Here is a 20,170-nt window from a genome sequence, read left to right on the forward strand (position 1 = left end):
GACAACAAAGTAATCCTATAAGGGTTCCTTTTTCCTTTTGAGGTACGGCACCCTAAAAATCAAAATCCCTCTTCTAAACATCGAAAGCAAAGCTTAACTGCTTTCACGTATACGCATCGTCCATTTGTAGGTATATAGGATTTCTATATCTTTCTCAGACATAAATGAACTATCTCCTCAGAAGTGAAAAGTTATACTCTATTTTACTTTGCTCATGGTAAAATGAAGTGTCCACTAGCAATAAAATTTGCAAAAGTTAGCCCTAGCAAGTCACTTGCACTATGTACACACCAACACATCTCAGTCATACTTTACACGTATGATCTAGAATCTAGATCATAAGCGAAGTTAAGGCGAAGCTAAATCATAAATGACTAGCTTATGCCCGCGACTTCGTCCGCGTGGACTACACAAACTTCGACCCCTTGCTTTATCCCCTTAGGGGTTTAATTTTCAGAAATCCTTTCTTAGCAGATGTCTACGTCATAAATCATAATAGCTATCTACATGCCCAGTCCGATCCGTCCAGTAGATTGAACTGTGCGTTGATAGATCAGTCAGTCAGTCACCTTTTCCTTTTTATACTATAATGTGATTCTATTTAGATAATGTGATAAAGAAGACAAATTGTTCCGAACAAAACATACGTTCAGTTCGTTGAACTGATACGAGATACGGAAACACTAACTTATAAAAAACATTTGATTTAACCTTCTTTAACCTCTTCTTATTTATTTATGAAAGAATCCTTACAAACTAAATTAAAGTTAGGTAATTGATTTCCTGCGAAAACTCAAACTGAGGTCAATGATAAATAAAGATATCTAAATGATTTTTCTCGTGTACTAGGTACCTTCCAATGATAAGGAACTTAAGTTTAACTTCCAATGATAAACACCTCATTTACAAACATAAATAAGGCTGAAATCGAATTACTTGAACAATTATTATTTACGTACCTACATATTCATTGATAACTGGCTGATGCCTGCGACTTCGTCCGCGTGGATTTAAATTTTTAAAAATACCGTGGGATCTCTTTGATTTTTCGGAATAAAAAGTAGCCTATGTCACTTCCAGGTTTTTAACTAGGTTGATATAATACACAAGTCAAAAAATCTCTTCAAGATTTTGTACAGCCGTATTTACACTACCATCAGGAGTATAGTCAGGTAAAGTCCTACGCTATCGCCAGTCTTATTTTGTAACTTTATTAACTTTGTGCTGTAAAAAATTGATCGAAATGATATTTATGTATATTTGTTTTGTAAAGCTAATTTTGAACAGTCACAGAGTTTTTAGGGTTCCGTAACTTAAAATGAAACCCTCATAGGATTACTTCGTTGTCTGTCAAAAACCTATAGGGAACTTTCCGTTGACCTAGAATCATGAAATTTAGCAGGTATTTAGGTCTTAAGCACATGTACGGGAAAAATCTGAAAACCATGAATTTGTGGTTACATTAGAAAAAAATGTGTTCATGAAGAAATAATTATATTTTCAATCTAAATATATAAAAGGAAAAGGTGACTGACTGACTGAATGACTGACTGACTGACTGACTGACTGACTGACTGACTGACTGACTGATCTATCAACGCACAGCTCAAACTACTGGACGGATCGGGCTGAAATTTGGCATGCAGATAGCTATTATGACGTAGGCATCCGCTAAGAAAGGATTTTTGAAAATTCAACTCCTAAGGGGGTGAAATAGGGTTTTGAAATTTTGTAGTCCACGCGGACGAAGTCGCGAGCATTAGCTAGTTTATTATAAGTATTGATTTTCAAAGTAAGATAACTGTAACTACCAAGTGGGGTATCATATGAAAGGGCTTTACCAGTACATTCTAGAACAGATCTTTATTTATTTTTATGCGTGATAGTTTTTGATTTATCATGTAAAATGTAGAATAAATATTACTGTAGTACGGAACCCTCGGTGTGCGAGTCTGACTCGCACTTGGCCGGTAAATTTAAAGTCATGTGTGACATGGTATCTACAAACTTTATTATGACTGTCCTAGATGACTGTCATCTTTTCAATTGCCTTGTACAATTTGATGGGTAGGTACGTGATCAGTGGGAGTAGTAAGCAGAGTAACGAGCGGTATAAGTGAAGTCTGTATACGTTGCAATCGGCGCGGTGTAGGTACGCAGAGTTAGCCACAGGTGTAGTGTATGCTACTGCTACTGAAGCAGTATATCTAAGCTGCCAAAGGTGCTGCGTAGGCAAACTAGGAAATAAGTCGGGAATATTAGAAATTTTTGTTTGGCTTTTTATAGCTACGAGAAAGTAGTAGGAAATATCAATATAAATTCGTAAAATATGCTTCACATAATTTATTCAAGGAAGGCTCGATCTATCACAGATAAATTCGTACAAAGTTGAGGTAAATAAATCAGCGGAAGTAGTATGCAGAGTAAGGGGATGCGTAGGTGTAGGCAGAGTAAGCGGCGACGGGCGCGGTGTACGCAGAGTACGCCACGGGTGCCGTGTACGCTGCTGCTACGGGAGCGGTGTACGCTGCCAATGGTGCCGTGTATGCAACGGGGTAGACAGCGGGTTTGGCGGCGGCGAAGGCCAAGAAGCAAGCGAATACACACTGTAAGAAAAACATATATGACAGAAATAATAATAATAAAATTATTGACTAGTAGATTACAATTTAGCAATCCTTAAAATTACAATATATAGTCCGCGCCAGGCCGAGATGGCAATCGGGGTGTGAGGGAGGGGGGCACACGCGCTCACGCGCACGTCTCCCATGCTCGCCCGCACCGGGTTTTGCGCGGGGGCTATGTGGGTGTGCGGGGCGTTTCCTTCGCGATAGTTATCTCGATCTGTCGCGTACTAAGTGTTTAATTTAGTGCCATTTTATTTATGTCTATAAAGCGCTTGTATACAATCAAATTTGATGGCAAGTGATGATGAAGCCTAAGATGGAGTGCGCTTGCCTAGAAGATGACTATTCAGTCTTGATTTGGTGGTGTAATAATTTAAAAGTGGAAGGGAAAACTGAAGCCGGAATGGTATTCCCAGGTTCGAATTAGAAATGAGGAAGCAAATCGCTTCATGTGTCCTTGAAATTTCGACTACGTACGGGAGTAGACTTCGGTGATGCCATGTGGTAAGAGCTGATAAAGGTCAAAAGGTTTTTGGACAGACTCTCCGATTTTACAATGATAGTTCTAATTGCTAATACTAGCTAAAAGGATGTATTTAGATTCTCCTTTGATCTGGCCAAGCTATGGTCTTTTCTCCCGGCTTAATACTCAGTATTAATGCCAAATCGATTATCTTGAAGTCAAATATAAGGAGACGTCTACTTAAGACTCCAACTTAACATGATCCCGTTACTTAGTAACGGGATCATGTTAGGTCGAAGAAGTAGTACAGTAGTAGGTACTTACCAGTTTGAACATTTTGGTACCTTGTCAAGTGCTACTGTTCAGCTAAGTGATGTCAATTCAGAATCAGTAGTGAATTTTATACTAAAGTACAGAAGGTCGACAAACGCAACGATAAGGCAACGGCATTTGCTGGTGTCAGCACGTACTCTGAATTACGATGAGTCTCGAGATAGGGAAGGAAATTAAGAATGAACCCCATGTAATTTTCTAGCTCATGGTCATAGTATTTTAAGACTTTTTGAAATTAAAGGAATAGAAAAGTATTTCGCATGTTTGCGGGAACCCATAATAATTTATATTTACACAGAACTTTTCGACCTGGTTCCTGCTTCACCTGTTTACTATCGTACCGCAAGGCATGGCCAATGGTGCACCCGTACGTAGTTAGAAATTCCACAGATACGTACGAAGCGATTTGCCTGCTTTCTAATTCGAACCGCTAAGATTTGGAATACCCTTCCAGCATCAGTTTTCCCCTCCAATTATAATACGCAAGCGGTTATAACTTGTAACCAGGTCTGACCGTCTATAAATTCAAAGAATTAGCCTAGCTATTCAAAGGGGGAACGCTGCCAGTATCTTCGGAACCTTGCCTAAAGGGACTCCTTTTAATAATACATTTTAGTTATAATATTATATTTTTTAAGGTTTTAGTTTTAGTTTAAATTATTAATTAATTAACTTTTAATTTGTATCTTTTAAAATGTAATAAATTGAAAAAAAAACAATGCTTCGTTCTGCTGACGGCAATTTGATGGATTATTTATCTCAAACTGGAGCAGAATCAGATCATAATATCACTCTATAGAAATTACAGCAGGTATAAACACCCTCTAACCTCAAATTCTAATATTGTAATTAGTGGTGTACATTGGCTTCTACCACCTATTGTATTACACAATACAATCTTTAAACTAAACTAAATTGAACGGTCTCAAACGAATGCTATTCTTTTCAGCAAAATCATAATGAAAAAGGTGCTACCACTATATTTAGATCACCAACCATAAACCATTAATTTCAAACGCTACCTACTGTTAAAAATTTCACATGATTGATTCATATCATTGCCAAACTTTCAATCTTCAGGTTACATAGTCATAGTTAATATCAGTTAGTAAATAAGTCTCTTGCCCTTATGTTTTTAACCGACTTCAAAAAAAGGAGAAGGTTCTCAATTCGACTGTATCAATCAATCAATCAAATGATTTTGTATTTTTTTGTATGTTTGTTACCTGATTACTCCGCCAATTATGAATCGATTTTAATGATTCTTTTTTGTTTTGTAGGACATACTTCAGAGGTGGTCCCATTTCAATTTGGTAAAGATCTGATGAATATCAGAGAGAGATAGAGAACTCCTCAATGGACAAGAGTTAATTGCTCGCGATCAGTGTAATACCTTTTAAAAACAGTAGGTTTTTAACCAGACAGCATGATTTTAAACGACTTCAAAAAAGGAGGAGGTTCTCAATTCAACTGTTTGTTATTATTTCTGAAGCTTGGTCTACTAACTAGTTAAAACAGGCTAGGTAGGTATTTGATTAATAAAGTTATCACGTGCGTAGTAATGAAGCGTTGACGCAGTTTTGAATTAAAATCCTAATATGCGTTACTAATTTTTCAGACCACCTGCACTATAAATAGTGCCACTTGAATAATTAAAACTGAAATCTTCACGCATCAATACCAGAACTATAGTTATTTATTTTATTAACTGGTGAATACTTAGGTACTTGATTATAAAATGAGACGAATATTGGTAAGAAAATAATTGTAATAATAATAAAATAATAATTAAGTACATTGATATTTATGTTAGCCAGTTAGTATCTCCAGATACCTTACGCGTTTTCTCTACACATTAAAAATATTCATCATCATCAATGTCCTGTACGGCATTGATTGGCCCTGGGTGAGCCTTGGTCAAGAAACTTCTCCATCGGAGAGGCGGTCAGATGCAGCTTCTTTTCAGCGTAGAAATCCAATAATTCTCATGTCCTTCTCCACTCCGTCTATCCACCGACATCCTACGTTTTCCTGAGCATCTATACTATATAGCCCTTATTTATAGGGTTCCGTACCTCAAAAAGGAACACTTATAAGAACACGTCTGTTTGTATGTTTGTCTGTCCGTCTGTCGTGTCTATCAAAAAAACCTATAGGGTACTTCCCGATGACGTAGAATCATGAAATTTGGCAGGTAGGTAGGTTAGCACAAGTAAAGGAAAAAATCTGAAAACTGTAAATTTGTGGTTACATCACAAAAAAAATTAAAATGTGTTCACGAACATATAATTAGTATTTTTAACTTTCAAAGTAAGATAACTATACCAAGTGAGGTATTACATGAAAGGGCCTTTATTTCTACTTTCTAAAACGGATTTTTTTATTTTTATGCATAATAGTTTTTGATTTATCGTGGAAAATGACGAAAAAAAGACCCGAGTACGGAGCCCTCAGTGCGCGAATCTGACTCGCACTTGGCCGTTTTTGTTTTACAACAACTTTTCCGGGCTCTTGTTTCGTCCATGAGTCGAAAGTTTTGATTCATTGATTTTAATTTATTTAGAAACGTCTTTTACATAATGTAGGTATTAATTATTATTTTCTTACTTTCACAGGTATACGTTATCGTTATAAATGTGGCCATTAACGCGCACGTCATACCTCTGGTATCTCACATCCATAGGGTGGTCTCAAATGTGCCAGCTATATCACAACAACAAGATACAGAAATCGAAGCAAAAATTGCCAGTACAGACATGGAGCTAAGTGAAGATACTGAATCTCAAAGTGGACTTCAACCTGAAACGTTTGAAGGACAACGTTTCGTTCCAATTGTTAATGTTGGCCATCCAATAAAAATTTTGCATGGATAAGTAATACAATATTTTTTGAAGGTTGAAATTTGCTATATTTAATCTGTATTATGTGCAAGAATATTTAACTTTATTAATTAAATATTGATGTTTTAAAAAACTTCTTTGCAGTATACTATCTATTTGTACCTACAGAAGGCTGTAGTTTTGGTTGATCACCGGCACAAATCTCATAATTATTATTTTTCAGTTCGTAGGCAAATTATTAAAAAAAGGAATAAACGAACTAGCTAAATACCTACCATCCATCAGGAAAAAAAGCCAAGGACTTCTACAAAAAAATTCATCATTTTAATAAATCGTTTCGTGTAGTACTGAATTTACGCCTTTGACTCCATTTATTGTTTTTGGAATATGATAATCTGAGATTTTGGAATACGATTGATGAAATTCTGAAATTAGGGTTCAGTAGATTAAGCTTTACAATAGGAGATTTTTTAAATCTTTATGTAAGTAATCATTTATGTATTTTGTTCGTTTCTTTGCTAAGGTGTACAAAAGAAGCACAAATGATTTTAAGAATATATAATTTCAGACAATGTATACTTTTCAATGAATGAGCCTTTTTAGGTACTATAATATTTTAGATATGTACATAAAGACCTATTTAGGTGTTACTAGACTTATTTAGGTCTTTGTGTACTTATTCATAGTAGCTAAAAATATTCTTATTATTACAATAATAATATAAAACTATAAAAAAGACACCAAAGGCGTATTAAGTCACTTGATGAAATTAAATCAGTCCAAAACATTCAGTGGAAGTTTCAAATTTTCATTTTTTGACAGTGGAGGTAGTAGGAAGGAAGGAAGGAGGTATAAGGAAATGCGTATGTGTAAGCGGAGTAAGTAAGTCACGGGCGCTGTCACGTACGCAGAGTATACGCGGTGTGAGCTACGGGAGAAATGTACGCTGCATGCAGCAAACTACTATGGATCTATTTAGGTCATTAGTACCTATCTATAGTACTTAGCTAAAAATTCTTCTTACTAAGTATTATTGAAAGATATTGACTAGGTAACTATAAACGATACATCACCGACCTACTAAGGCGTAGTCATGTCCTTGGAATACGCAAAAAAAACAAATATTTTTGGCCAGTATTTATTAATAGCTCATTGAATAAATCGGTTCAAAACATTGGTTTCTTTCATTTTTCAACGGCGGAGGTAGTACGCGGAGTAAGGAGATGCGTAAGTGTAGGCGGAGTAAGCCACTGGTGCTGTGTAGGCAGCGTACGGCGAGTAAGCTACGGGAGCGGTGTACGCGGCAGCGACGCCGACGGGCGCTGTGTACGCCGCGGCAACGGGTGCGGTGTATGCGTATGGCAGCACTCCAGGCTTGGCTGCAGCAAGGGCGAGGAAGCAGGCGAAGATGAACTGTGAAAAAGTCAAATTAATCAATGTTATTAAAATGTTTCAAAATCGTGAGGAAACCGGCATGGCTGATTTCGCCATAATGTTCTTGCTAATTCACCGCTGGTTTTTAGAGCAAAAATGAGCCAGCTCTTGTTAGGCTTTTTTTAGCGCAAAATGAAGCAGCTCCTTTGTAACCAGAAGTGCAATTCGATATGTTTGCTACACTAAGACTCCATCACGGATGATTTAGTATAAATCCGTGGACTCCATAGATCTAAAGTGTCCTCACGATAAAAAGGACAGATATATTTTTTTTACTAAAACACTTCTAGGACCGAGAGTACTAAAGATACTATGACAAGTATCAAATAAATATAAAAAACTTAAATTGGATCAGAAACAGTTTCATTTTACGTCATTAAAAACAAAATGAAATGGGGTTAGTTACACCATCTGTAACTCAAGAACGGCTGCACTAATTTTAATGATCTCTTACTTGTTGAATTCGTCTCCGCTTTGAATAGCAGAATAACTATTAAAATATCAGAAAAAATGTGAAATTTATACAGTTTAAAAAAATTATGGATTACGTCATTAAAATAAAAAAATACCAATATAACATTATGTTATAAAAACAAGGGTATTGTAAGATTTCCTCTTGAGATTCGCCCTTGAGCTACTTATTGGACTTAATAATGCTTGAAGTCGGTTGAGGGGTTTAGCAGTAAAATAATACTGATACGATAAAAATCTACTAAGAAAAGTCTGTACAGCGGCTATGGGCGGCAAATCAAGGCTCTAATAAAGTAGATTACTAAGGTTTAGGACTTTGTTACCCAACTTCAATAAAAGGATAATCAATTCTAACTAGATGATAATTCAAACTAGATGTTACCCGCGACTTCGTCCGCGTGGATTTAGGTTTTCTAAAATCTCATGGGAACTCTTTAATTTTCCGGGATTAAAAGTAGCCTATATCCTTCCCCAGGATATTAGCTAACTCTGTACCAAATTTCATCAAAATCGGTTGAACGGTTGGGCCGTGAAAAGCTAGCAGACAGACAGACAGACACACTTTCGCATTTATAATATTAGTATGGAAGTATGGATTAAGTTTTTCAATGTCCACACAATTAAATATTTTGATTCGTTTTGATACGATTTTTGAAGCTTTTTGTTGGGAAAACTTTTCATCATTCATAATGTTCATAATGTTTATTGGCACTTAGCAGTATAATATAAATGAAAAATAAATTCATCGCAATAGATCTATTTTTCTGTTTTTTCAGCGATTAGTAGCTAAGCCAGTTATTACTTTACAGCTTATAAATTGCACATAAAAGTCGGTTTAGTTTTTACTCATAAATTAATCTAGAAAAGTAGAAAATAAGCTTACCAGCTTGAACATTTTGAAGGGTTTTAGATTGAATTTGAAGGAAACAATGAACACTACAACTGAAGCGTATGTGATGCTATTGTTTGGTATCAACTCGTTTTATAGACGACTCAGTTTTACCTTCTGATGTGAAGAAACAGCCTTGTGGGAGACGCTTGGAATACAAATACGAAGTTAGGTGCGTTTAAGAGAGTAATGTACATGAAGAGGTAAAAGTTGATATACTTCAGAATTATAATTGGATTGGAAATAAAATAAAATCTTGTAGGTATTGTAATGATAATATTGAAAGTGTTAAGTAATTCAGATGATTCTGGTATTCCCGCATAGGTATCCTATATTCTGGTAAAAATATGCCAATAATTGTAAGCGGTAAAGTAGTTTAGAGGTCAAACAGCAGATTGAAAATCGAAAGGTCGAAGTTTACCCCACTACTTACTCTATCATTGTCGTATATACCCACTTCTAGCATAAGCTAGTAGTTAGGTATGGTTTGATGGAGGTAAAAGAGAGAATAGGAAGGAAGTCACATTTATATAAAATGCTTTAAAAAATAGATACCTAAATACGTCAGAATAAACAAAATAGGTACCCCGATTGCCATCTCAACCTGTCGCTGACTAAAGAGTTTTGACCTGAAGTCTGAGTAAAGTTAAATTAGTGAGCTCTATAGATACTTCAAAACAAAAACTAGACCCTAAATTAATCGAGAATTATTTATCTGGGACCTTTTACTTACGATACGAGCTCTAACAGGAAAACGCTCTTTCAAACGCCTTAGGTTAGGTTCGATGGATGGACAAAGCGTGAAGATCTGAAAGATGTCCAAAGCGACAATCGCATGAAGTGTGAATCATATGCAGAGTCACAGTTTCTAGTGTCGGATGATCCTTTTTAAATCACTGAAGTAGCAAAGTAAGTAACTAAGGAGTAAGTAACATTGCTACAAAACAGTTCAGTGACTGCTGAACATGTCGTTTACAGCAGTTACTAACTTACTTGTTTGATTGATTTCATAAACATATAAATCACGAACAATAACTGAACCAGAGTGAACTAGCTGAACGACTATTAATAGATTAATTAAGACGAATGGACACGTGCTAATAAACAGCGATTTATGGTTCAGCAATCACCACCTTTAGAGATATATTTAAATCTTGGTACAACAATGGATTCATTTCGTACTTTTATCGAAAATAGCTTTCACACATTTTGTTAAATTGTAAACTGACTTCAAAAGCACTGAAAAATGACTAAAACGCGTTAAAAAATTAAAAGATTATTATTATAAGAATTGAGACCCTTTTTTAATATAAGTCAGTTAAAAATAATTTAAGTTCCAGGGAAACTGATTTCTATAGGTATAATATTCGGGAAATTACAATTCTACCCATAATATATTATGTGTGTTTGTTTGTTGTTTTTTTTGTTGGTTTGTCCTTTAATCACGCCGCAACGAGGTAACGCGTAAGGTAACGGTGCACGGATCAGTGGATTTTTTTTAACTCGGAAAATCAAAGACTTCCCGCAGGATTTTTAAAACCTAACTCCAAAAGTATAAAAATGCCAAATGAAAATGAATTATTTGTTATTATTAGAAATATCAATAGCCTAATTAGGATAATTTTTCCGTTATATTTTCAGTGTAGGTACTTCGAAAATACAATATAAAGAATGCAATAAGCTAAAATGATCGAAATTCACGCTAATAACCTAAATAGATATTTGGTGTCTAGAGCTTCATGAATAGATATCCGGCTTCACAGATTAAAATAGATATAAAATCCCAAAATATCTTAGGCTACAGACTTAGTTACAGATAAGAAAATGTGTTCTAGGATCATCAACTACAACTACAATTAAATAGCCTCGTTTGACGAGATCAAGTGCCAGGTATGAACCATTGAAGTTACGACAGTTTTACTTTCATGTGACAGAAACCAGTCCGTAATCCTTGTTTAGGTTTTTAGGGATCCGTACTCGAAAGGTGCCAACGGGAACCTATTACTAAACCTCCGTTATTCATCCGTCGGTCCGTCCGTACGTCTGTCTGTCAGCGGGCTGTATCTCGTGAATCGTATTACGTAGGGAGTTGAAATTTTCGCAGAATGTGTATTACTATTGACCCTATAACAACAAATAAAAAAATCAAAATGGCTTATTGTATGATGGTACGGAACCCTTCGTGTGCGAGTCCGAATCGCACTTGACCGATTTTGTATAACCTTGACCTTATAATTTTACTCGTTGGTCCATTGCAAGGCTGCACGTGATCATAATGCTAAATGAGGAATAGGAGGATATATCAAAAATTAACCGCTTAGATACTTGTATATCACACAAGCCATGTTCCTATATAAACAGAGATAAATCAATTGTTTTTTATCATTACGCTTTGATTTGTATCAATACGGACCGATCACACAAATAACCACCAAGATGTTCAAATATGTGAGTATTTTTCTTCTTTTTCTAACAAGATTTGCAACCCCTTAAAACCTACATGGTTTTACCTGCAAGTCTCTATTTTCAAAGATACTATGAGACTTGACAAAGCAAGTGACGCGGACGGGACGCTGTGAAGATTTAAATTGTATGCTGCTATACTTTAATTTAAAAAAATTGTCACGACAGGTCGTGATGGCAATCGGGGTATGAGGCGGCCCCGCACACCCGCAATTCGCCCGCGCTCGCCCGCACCGGGTTAGTGCGGGGGCGTTCCCTCCTCGATTGCCATCTTGACCTGTCGTGACAATTTTTTTAAATTAAAGTATGGCAGCATAAAATTTAAATCTTCACAGCGTCCCGTCCGCGTCACTTGCTTTATCAAGGTAATCGCACAAAACTTAAAACAATATTAATGTTTCTAAAAAAGGATGCTACGTGTCATAATTAGGTTTTTAGTTTGGTCCTACGTAGAATTCTTTTTAAAACATTAATTAAAAAACTTAAAAGTTAATGTTCACATACTTAACCGACGTTAACAATTATTAAACAATGGTTTCTATTATTATTTGCGAACATTTATTATAAATGTCACATTTTCAGATGCTTTTTGCTGCTTTTCTGGCCCTCACCGCAGCGAAGCCCCTTGTAGTGGAATACCCGGTGTCGTCCGTTGCCACTTACTCGTCCCCCGTTGCCGTTGAATACTCTGCCCCATATTACTATCCCGGATACGCTGCAGCATACGACCACTATGACTACGCAGCCTATACCTACCCTTACAGTTACGACTATTTTGTACGCTAATTTATTTAAATATTGACTAGCTGTAATTACGACTATGACACCAAATATATTTATCCACATCATATTTTTATATTTATTTTGCATTTTTAGGCGGAAACAAATTAGGACGGGGCTGACAGCCGCGACTTATAGGTAAAAAGAGGGTAATAACATCAAGAATACCTATCTAAGGTACGCTACCTACACTAAAACTACCAAATAAGACAAATGGTTATCGGCATTGGATTGTGTTTAGATAGTATAACAATAACGCTAAGTAAAGAAGCGTTCCGGTTACACCCTGTATTGTGATAATTAACTTAAAAAATAGTTGATCTCGAACGGAGCAAATAATTTAATCGATTCTCTTTCGATCGAAAAAATCTCTTTAAATCGAACTTTTGGATTTTTTTTACACTTACAAGAGTTTCTGTAAAAAGACTAATGTTTAATTTTCAACTGCTTTCTTCTAACGTCCTAAAACGTATTGTTATCTAAAATTTTGAAACCTATGGGGCTAGAATTTTGTAACAGTAACCAACCGACTTATTGGAATCGAGCCTTGTAAACAGAGTTGTCGCAATATTGTTTAATTCTATTTGTAATTCCGAATCTGTAATAGGGTGAAATTGATTCCACTTGGTGTCGAAAGTTCAACCTTCGTTTATCTGTCAACGGACGCCAGGTCTTCGTCAAGTAGCATTCGGCATTTCTTACTTTTAGGAGTTATGTGCGTTTTAAGTAATTAAATATCACTTGCTTTACCGGTGAAGGAAAAAAAACTTCGTAAGGAAACCTACACACCTGAGAGTTCTCCATAATGTTCTCAAAGGTGTGTGAAGTATGCTAATCTACACTTGGACAGCATGGTAGACTATGGCCAAACCATTTCTCATTCTGAGAGGAGGCCCGTACTCTATAGTGAGCCAGATGGGTTGATCATGATGAGTATCAGACTCGACAGTCGACAACTCCAACTTTTGGTTCAGCATCAACGTGTCGTTGACTAAGTGACCACTAGACAACACTCGTCAATGAGTGGGAAATGTGCCGTTAATCAGGATACTGGGTAGATATCATTAGCTCGGGTGGGATAACAGGACGGGTGGACGGGCAACGTTAAGCCAGTCGCGCATTGTCGACGCGGGGCCGTTGCGTGGGAAATACAGATTCATCGGATGGCAAACGGCTCGCAGATGGCCGTGAATGTACGACGAGTGGACCACACGCCGTACACTTTTTTCAATTAAATGTTGAAAATTCAACCGTAAGAAACACGAAAAAAAGTTCACATTTCCATGATTTACTGTGAGTGGAGTCGAAGTGGAGTCGGCGTCGAGTACGTATGATGTGCGAAGACCTTAAAGGTGCTATCACGTGTCAACGTGATCGTGCCACATAGTTTGAGAGATTTCCACTCACTGGAAATGTTCACCCTTTTGGTCGAGTGCCCGGCGCATTATTTTTTTCGGATCAGAGGACATTCGCACAAATATGTTATTTAAAAAATTTGCGTTTATGAGTTTAGGTTAACGACGTCAGAAATTTGAGCGTCGAGTTTGTTTTGGTGTTAACGAACTCTTAAGTAAGTATTTATATCAACTGAAACCTGTTACCTGAGTGAATAGAAATTCAACTCGCCCCACGATTTTATTTTAGTCTGATCAATGCTCTTGATGATGATGAGGGTGGTGTGATGACCGGTACCTGGTATCTACCTTATTATTTTTAGCTTTTAATACTATCTGCATCAATATTATGTTTCTCGACAAGAAACCTGTTTAACTTACAATAAAACATTTTAGTGTGAATAGTGGCATTGAACTTTTAGGAGCACATTTGGCTATGCAAGTCACATGCCGCGCACACTCCAGAAGGTAGAGCCAAGGTGTCACCGTTGACGGACATGTATAGTCGGCGACAGGTCGAGATGGCAATCAGGGAGGGAACGCCTCGCACACTCGCACAGCCTCCGCCGGTAACCCGGTATGGGCGAATGCGGGTGACGTGTGGGTGTGCGGGGCGTCTATACGCGTACTATACGCAACAATGAAACATCATATTTTCTTGTAGGTAGGGGATACAAGCTCTAGGCGCCGCGTTGGAAACGTTTCATTGCAGGTTGTACGTCAAAAGAAGCAGTGATAGCCTAGTGGTTAAGACGTCAGCCTCTTATTCGGGGGATCCGGTGTTTAATCCTGATCACCTCTAACTTTTTGGAGGTATGTGCGTATATCGCTTGCTTTAACGGTGAAGGAAAACCTGCACACCTGAGGTTTCTCCAAATGTCCTTAAAGTTATGTGAAGTCTGCCAATCCGTACTTGGTCAGCGTGGCGGACTATGGTCTAAGCCGGCGATAGGCCAAGGCAACAGGCGATGTCCAAGGTTCAAGCCTGAATTATTATACATACAGGAATATTTCAGAACAATTTAACACCTTCGTGACAACATCTAACAGGTTTACATCGTAGGTGTACTCTTTCTTCATGAACTCCAAGATTTTTCCTCATAAGCTCCTTAGGCCCTCAAAGTTTACACGCGTTCCGATCAAAGTCACGGGTTTTGCGTCAGTCACATCGGCATTGTTCATAGGAAAGTAAACACCTTTATAACAACAGCGAATTCAATAGCATGGCAGTATGAGGATAAGTTCCAGATCTAAGTATATTATTTATCGTAACGAAAAATTCCAATGAAATTTGGACCGCAATATCCATCCATACTATTACTATAATAATATTATAAATGCGAAAGTGTGTCTGTCTGTCTGTCTGCTAGCTTTTCACGGCCCTACCGTTCAACCGATTTTGATGAAATTTGGTAGAGAGTTAACTTACATCCCGGGGACAAACAAAGGCTACTTTTCGTCCCGGAAAATTAAAGAGTTCCCACGGGATTAAAAACCTAAATCCACACAGTCGCGTCGTAGGCAAAAGCTAATATGTTATAGGCAGGGAGTAAAATGAAACAGATAGCTAATTTGACTTCGTCAAATATATAATAATATGTATTAACACATTCACTAGACTATAGCTTACTTCATGTAAAAATATTTACATACCTACAGTCTAGAACTTTTCACCACGTGTGACTTATTTTTCCTTTACAGAAAAGCATGCCTTGAAATCTAGTAGGTTAGTACCATGGAACTACTATGTACTATGTTAGTAGGTACTTACTTTGTTTACTTTGTCCAGGCACACGTCTTTGCATAAAGAAATGCAGTCCATTTCATTTGCAAGAATTCTACCTAAGCGGAACCTTAGCAAAATCCAAACACTTCTTTATTTCTGTTAGTTTGTCTGTTCATTCGGGTAATATTATGAAACGGCTGCACCGATATTCATGCATTTCCAAACACATAGTATCGTGACAACCCCCTGCTAGACACAGACTGGGCATCTGTGTTTGGCTATGCATGACGTTATTTTCTAATACTATTCTAAACAAAATATCAAAAATAATTAGACTTTATACTTTGACGTAAGATTTTTTGCAACTTAGGAGGTTAGGTATCTCACAAAGCCACCATGATCCAAACTTCATAGTCGCTGATCATTCCTCCCTGTGTTGGGGAAAATAGTACAGATAAACTTTCGGCTTTTATTAAAAAAAAATGAAGGTCTGGCGCGTGATGGCTCTCTCTCTCTCTCTCTCTCTCTCTCTATAGGGTTCAAACTTTAAATCCATGCGTATAAAGTTTGGGGCTAAAGCCAATTTCTAATATACCTACCTAGTTCTTAAAGTTCACCTTACTTGGTAAATCCTATATATTCTGTATGTAAATACCTACATGGTATCTGTTGTTTACTTGATCAAGTTTATTATAGATACTACAAACTACAGTAGGTATATAAATAACAATGAGATAACCGAGATAACACTGATATTTATGTATATTAAGTATATACTTAAATGGACTACAAGTACGCTGGAAGAAGTGTGCCATACAAAATGACAGTTATTTTTTGTGACGATTCTAAGCGCCCCGTCGAGCGTACGGGGAATTAAAATTGACGCTTTTTATCAAATGGTTTTCGTTTTGACACTATGTTGACAGATGTCTCATCAGTCATCACTAACATTTAGTTCCAAGTACGCTCACGTGACGCTCACTGCTGCTGTCAGCGCCAAAATGGCGAAAAATCAAGTTGCTTCAGAAATAGGTCGGCATTCGCAAGTCTAGCGTACTTTGTATTAGTAAAGGCCAGTGATATTATGTATTTTGGTGCCGTTTCAGGTGCCAATGTTCTGTCAAGAGCAGGCTTTCATGCCCTGCCCTCATATATTACGCAAAAGGTCTGTTTATGATTGAATCGTATTCATCGATTTATTTACACATTAGTTAGCTTAAGGGTGTTTGCCGTAGTATAAGTGTAGACTTTATTTACTCGCCCTCTGGATAGTTCGCCTGTGAATTGTATGCGAGAATACTTAATCGAACCATCTTAGACTATTTTGTAATGTGAATGTTGTTATTACGTTGTCTAATGTTTCATCATAATGTTGTTCAGTTTTCATGAAGATAACTTACTCATAAGTCATAAAAATTATTTTCATGAATAAGTAGATACATACCTAGTAAAAAAAATGTTTGGATAACAGACGTCTCTGAAGCAGAGCAGAGAGCTAGCCTACTTATGTTTTTATTAATATCTAGGTACCTACCTAGATATCAATATAAACATAAGTACTGAAATTACTCCTGCAAACATTTTTGCAACGCAGTTTTTCCACGCCATATTTGCGCAAGTTAAAATGTCACGTTTTTGAAATATTTTCTGAAATTTGGTAATAGGTAGTAGGTACCTACCTAATCAATGACGAATATTTTATTTTTATTTAATTTATGTTCCCAGATTTTTTTGTTACTAAGTCATAAAGGAAGTGGACAATGGTAAAGCATATATATCTCTAATAGAGATTAATTTATACTTTCCTAATTCTTAAAATATTTTACAGTTTTAGTCAAGGTTTTACACAACAAAAGATTTTTTTTAAAGGGACAGTAATTGCTCTCGATATTCTTAACCCGATAAGTAAATCGAGAGATTTTAATTTCTATATTCGTACCTCCTTTGTGCAAACGTGTGTTTTTGTATGTGTATGCGGCTGATCTTAGTCTACAGTTTCAGGTATTTGAAATACTTAAATATACTATTATACTACTTATTTATACTAGGTACGCGACAGGTTGAGATGCCAACCGCGGTGGGGACGCCCCGCACAGCCGCATAGCCCCCGCGCTAACCCGGCGCGGGATAGCACGGCTGACGTGTGGGCACACGAGTGTGGGTGTGCGAGGCATCCCCTCGCGTCATATACGGTATACCTACCTACCGATTGCCATCTCGACCTGTTGCGATTAATTTGTAAGTATTTGTTATTTCTTATGTTTGAACCGCAAAACGTGTGGTAGCGATGATTTGATTCAAATCACGCGTGGTCCAATGTCAGAGACGTTGCCCCGTTTGGAGTATTGCGCCACACCTCCACTGGCCACTATAAAACGTCCGCTGAAACCACCGACTTGCATCATTCCTTCTTTTCATTCTTACAGTAACATCACTAACCAACAACCCTATCAAAATGATGAAACTGGTAAGAATCTTCTAAGAATCTAATTTATGTTACTGACACAATTTAATTATTATCTATAACTAGCGACCGCCCGCGATTTCTGCTGGACGAAAATAAATAAGTCCTCTTTAACCCTTATCCCATGGGAATTTTGAAAAACTGGCCTTATTTCTTGTCTACGTTATAAAAGGAACCTTTGTGCAAAATTGCAGCTTCCTGCAGCTGCTGACTCATCAATTTCCAACCCAAACCTTGGACCTAGAGGTCCAAGGTTTGGGTTGGAAATTCAGAGTCAGTCAGTAAGGCAGGACTTTTCTTTTTGATAAGAGTATTCGTTAATAATTTTAACAGGATAAAAAAATTATGTATGTAGAGCTCGGTTGACGTGAGCAAAATAAATAGTTAAAAGCAAGATAAATATATAAGTAAGTAATATTTTAATTATACAAGTACAATTTTTTTCACAGATTGTCGTCCTTTCCGCGCTGGTCACAATTGCGGCTGCCAAACCAAGCGTTGCTGCTGCACTAGTTGCTGCCCCAGCGCCCATAGTTACCGCTACAAGCTCGCAGTACTACCATCGCATTAACAACGGTCTTGCTGCTTACGTTGCCGCCCCTGCCGCATACGTCGCTCCTGCTGCTCCCTACGTTGCTGCTCCCTACTATGCCCCTGCATCTCCCTATGTAGCGGCATCAGCCCCATACGTCGTTGCCTACTAAATGCCATTACAAAAAACGATACCAAATGTGATATTATAAAGTAAACGTTATGTTGCATACTTTGAATTATTATTCTTAACACGTACGACCCTTGAAAGTAAATTATTCTCAAAAAACAGGTCAAGCGCAAATGGGTTTTCTGTACTGATTATTCTAGATTCTATTTAGTAAATTAGTAGTCAATGGACTACTAGTAGGTATTATACTATCTATACATTATAATAAGAGTTTCAGGATGTGAAAATGAGTAAAACTCTTAGTAGCTAGTTCAATTAAATAAAAAGTAAGTTTTTTGTTTGTCTCTGTCTATCTGTTTGTCTGCTAGCTTTTCACTTCACATCCATTTAACTGTAACATATCCACATAAATTTACGCGAATGATCATTTACCACTAGGTAAGATTGCAGTCAAGGGCTAACTTGTATCTGAATAAATAAATAAATGAAATCGCGGGCATCGTCTTGTAAATAAATCAATCATACTTTAAAAAGCAGACCACAAGATGCTAATTACATAATTATGTATTATGCTTGGACGATGGCGTGGATGGATTTTTCGTCAAAATCATGATTGTATAACGCGTAAAATTTAACTCCTGACGCGCCTATTTAACTTTTTGTATCAAACTTCATGTCAAAAGTACGATTTTAGTCCTTATTTTAAATGTGAACCCATGAATTTAGAAAGTAATAATTCTTTTTGTACTAAGAATTAGTAGGTACTTAAAATTTATTTGGGTGGGACCGTACTTTTGACATGACGTTGACCCATGGAGTCGAGACAAGTCAATTACAGAAGATAATAAATAAATAAATAATCTTTTATTTCAGACCAGTTCTAGTCCATAATTAAAATTTACAACTATATATTTACTAAAGTTAGTATGTTAGTAACAATATTTCCTTATAGTTATGTTAGTAATGTTAGTGCTTACTGATTAAATAAAGTGGCCTAACGTGGCAGCTCTAGGCGCCCGGTGGCCACAGCCACCCAATGCTTAATTATTGGGCAGCCTATCCTCTCTTTAATTGCACCCAGAATGCTGTTGGAACTGCTACGAAGACGCTGTAGGAGGGAGGCCATCTTTTTACGGATGATGGCATGAAAGCCATCAGTCCTGGCCTCCGTGAACATTCCATAATAATAGTAGGCATAACTGTGCTGTGTGTGCGTAAACATACGTTCACTCTCTATTCCCTCACTCTCTTAGTTAAGTGTGATGCTAATCTGACACGACTGGCGAGATTTCACGCGCAAGACTTCCGAGTGAAATATTATCAACTCCCAAATTTCATGACGGAAAGCTTAATAAGTTTTTGACCCAAAATTCATGATATAATTCCGAACAAGACTGATAAGTCAGGTACTGGACTAACTTTCATATTAAACCACCAGGGTCCAGGGCAAACCACTGGCCGGGTTTGGGTCCTTCCTCCTCGTCGTTCTCGTTTCACTAGTGGCAGTAGAAGAAATTCTCATTTTTAGGGTTCCGTACCTCAAAAGGAAAAACGGAACCCTTATAGGATCACATTGTTGTCTGTCTGTCTGTCTGTCTGTCAAGAAACCTACAGGGTACTTCCCG

The 20,170-nt window shown here is 37.1% G+C and overlaps 2 protein-coding genes across 2 annotated transcripts in view; both read right to left on the minus strand.

Moving 5' to 3' along the window:
- The window catches only part of LOC117988228 (ommochrome-binding protein-like), a 259,232-nt gene that overhangs the window by 213,981 nt on the left and 25,081 nt on the right, over positions 1-20,170 (minus strand). The window lies entirely within an intron of this gene.
- Positions 7,400-9,142, minus strand: LOC117988325 (pupal cuticle protein C1B-like). Its single transcript, XM_034975458.2, has 2 exons — positions 9,052-9,142; positions 7,400-7,676 (listed from the first exon to the last, which is right to left on the minus strand). The coding sequence occupies exons 1-2, from the start codon at positions 9,061-9,063 to the stop codon at positions 7,455-7,457; spliced, it is 234 nt and encodes a 77-aa protein (XP_034831349.1). The 5' UTR covers positions 9,064-9,142; the 3' UTR covers positions 7,400-7,454.

The sequence above is a fragment of the Maniola hyperantus genome, chromosome 14, assembly GCF_902806685.2.
Source record: "Maniola hyperantus chromosome 14, iAphHyp1.2, whole genome shotgun sequence".
NCBI lineage: Eukaryota > Metazoa > Arthropoda > Insecta > Lepidoptera > Nymphalidae > Maniola > Maniola hyperantus.